Source organism: Aplysia californica, unplaced genomic scaffold (genome assembly GCF_000002075.1).
Source record: "Aplysia californica isolate F4 #8 unplaced genomic scaffold, AplCal3.0 scaffold00116, whole genome shotgun sequence".
In the NCBI taxonomy this organism is placed as follows: Eukaryota; Metazoa; Mollusca; class Gastropoda; order Aplysiida; family Aplysiidae; genus Aplysia; species Aplysia californica.
In genome coordinates, this window is record NW_004797386.1 from 554,800 (window position 1) to 557,055 (window position 2,256).

Consider the following 2,256-nt stretch of genomic DNA (forward strand, 5'->3'; position numbering starts at 1 on the left):
TCATAAGAGCACCAAGGGATGAATGTCAAAAGAGAAGTCCAAACGGGGAATCGGGCTTACTCTTCTCACCTCTCTAGACTCAACAGCACATAGTCTGCTTCGACTATCAAGGCACCCCGGAAATAGCAGTTCATAAGAGAGTGACAAACATACAAAAAAGTAGAGGTTAAATGACAATGGCAAGGATGAGGAAAGAAAACGCAGCAGTTCCCCTTATGTTGTTCCGGCACAGTATGAGTATTTCGTTGATAAATCAGCCCATTTACAATTTTACTGTGCATTAAGAACATGTTAATATCCCTTCTTTGGGAATCGTCTGAAGACACTTTAGTCAGTAACACTACCCTTGGTTGGGGGAGAGGGGGGTGGTTTCCAGGTACAGCACTGATTTTATTTCTCATTCTTCTGGATATATCCAGGTTCTTTCTTCGCAGCTTATCTGGTGACCTTTATTTGTGCTTCTTCTTTTCTGGCTATTAGTTCTACATCACGTTGGGGCAGTAAAATCATATACATGCAGTTTGTACAATGTTTTTTTCACATTCAGTGTTGAAACCTGAGGAAGAAATAATCCCTATTCATTCGTTCAATTGTTTATTTGTCCCTTCACCTCAATCCTTGTTAAACATAATAAATTTCATTCTATGCTTCAAATCACATTGCACTACTCAGTCAGCTATCCCTTCGCTCCCACGGCCTAAACGTTAAGGTATCGGCCTCTCTTTCAAAGGTCCCGGGGTCGAATCTGGGTAGCGACCGAAACATTTTCTTCTCTAAAATTGTCTCCTTTCAAATCCTTTCCTGCTCTCTAGCAATGTTCTGTCGTGTGCTTTCGTCTCCTCTTTCTGCCCCCACCTCCTCACCTCCTTTGCTCCCAACTCTGGCCTCCTGACTCTTTCTGCAGCCTTTGTACTGCTACTTCTTGGCTCCTCCTTACTGCTGTCTTTCAGCCACACTTCTGGTAGTAAAGATCTGCACCTAACCTTCTCGGACAAAGGCCAAAAAATCTTGGGGGGCCCGTGTGCAAGTTGCTCACATTAAAGATCCCTTTGTGGTCTAAAATCAATAAGAGTAGGCTTCGGCCGCCACAGGGGCAAAATTCAAAATGTCCTACCAACTGAAAAAAGTTTAATGTGTACTGCGCGCTCACATGACCTTATGCAGTTGCGAGCGCCGTAAAACACTTACTAACAAAAAAATTAAAAACCCTTCACATTGTTTCTGGTATGTTTCAGGCATGCAGTGGCCCCGAGACGCCGATGACGTAGACACATTTGATTGTCGGATACGAAAGTGGTGAGTACTATCTTTTTAAAGTTTTAGTAAGAGTTTTAAAGCACTTGCAATACGGTCATATAAGTGCCGGTACTATCCTTTATCTAATTTGTTGTTTTGATGGTGTTTTTGTTGTTGTTCTTAATGTTATTGCTGCTGCTGCTGTTGCTGCTGCTGTTGATGATGTTGTTGCTGTTGCTGTTGCTGTTGCTGTTGTTGTTGTTGTTGTTGTTGTGTTGCTGCTGTTGTTAATGTTGTTGTTGCTGTTCAAATTGCTGCAGGCTAAACAGATAAGAGGGATTTGAATTTCAGTCTTGGTGTCTTTTCTGAACACCAAAACCACTTTCGATTAATTTTTAATAAGCGACATCATTTCGAAATGGAAAGTATATTATTAATTCTGAACAAGTCGTAGCACCTCATACCACACTCTACTTGTTAATGAACACGAACCAACAAACCAACCAACCAACGAACCAACCAAACAACCAATCAGCCAACCAACTAACCAATCAAAAAACTAACTAACCAACCAACCAACCTAACCAACCAACCAACCAACTAACTAACCATCCAACCAACCGACCAACACAGCTGTATACAAAATAAATAAGCAGCTCAGCATCCCCCCCCCAACCCCCCTGTCCTCTACCACACTCTACTCGTTAATGATCTTTCCTTGCAGGAAAATACAACATTCTGACTTTTCGCGCTCCTCATCTAATCTCCCTTTCAAAGTTTAAAAAATGTCCCCTACAACAAGGAACGTTATTAATCTTCAACTAGTCGTGACGTGTAGTACCAAGGAACATTCTAGAAAGGAAAAGTTCATGAATCCTCAGCTGTAACAAAATAAGCAGGCAGCGTGACACAAGATAGCGAGAGTGTTCTCCTATTTCATCGGCGTGTATTGCCTTTGTGGCGTGTACCGTTAGCCCGATGGGTCGTCACGGAACAAGCCATTTTATCTTTGCCATTTTA

General features: G+C 42.0%; 1 protein-coding gene across 1 annotated transcript in view; it reads left to right on the forward strand.

Moving 5' to 3' along the window:
* Positions 1 to 405: 405 nt before the first annotated feature.
* The window catches only part of LOC101847576 (voltage-dependent calcium channel subunit alpha-2/delta-3), a gene marked incomplete in the record, with an annotated part of 27,754 nt that continues 25,903 nt past the window's right edge, over positions 406 to 2,256 (forward strand). The window contains 2 exon segments of the mRNA XM_013081103.2: positions 406 to 419; positions 1,236 to 1,296. Of these exon segments, the coding sequence (XP_012936557.2) occupies positions 1,238 to 1,296 (59 nt within the window).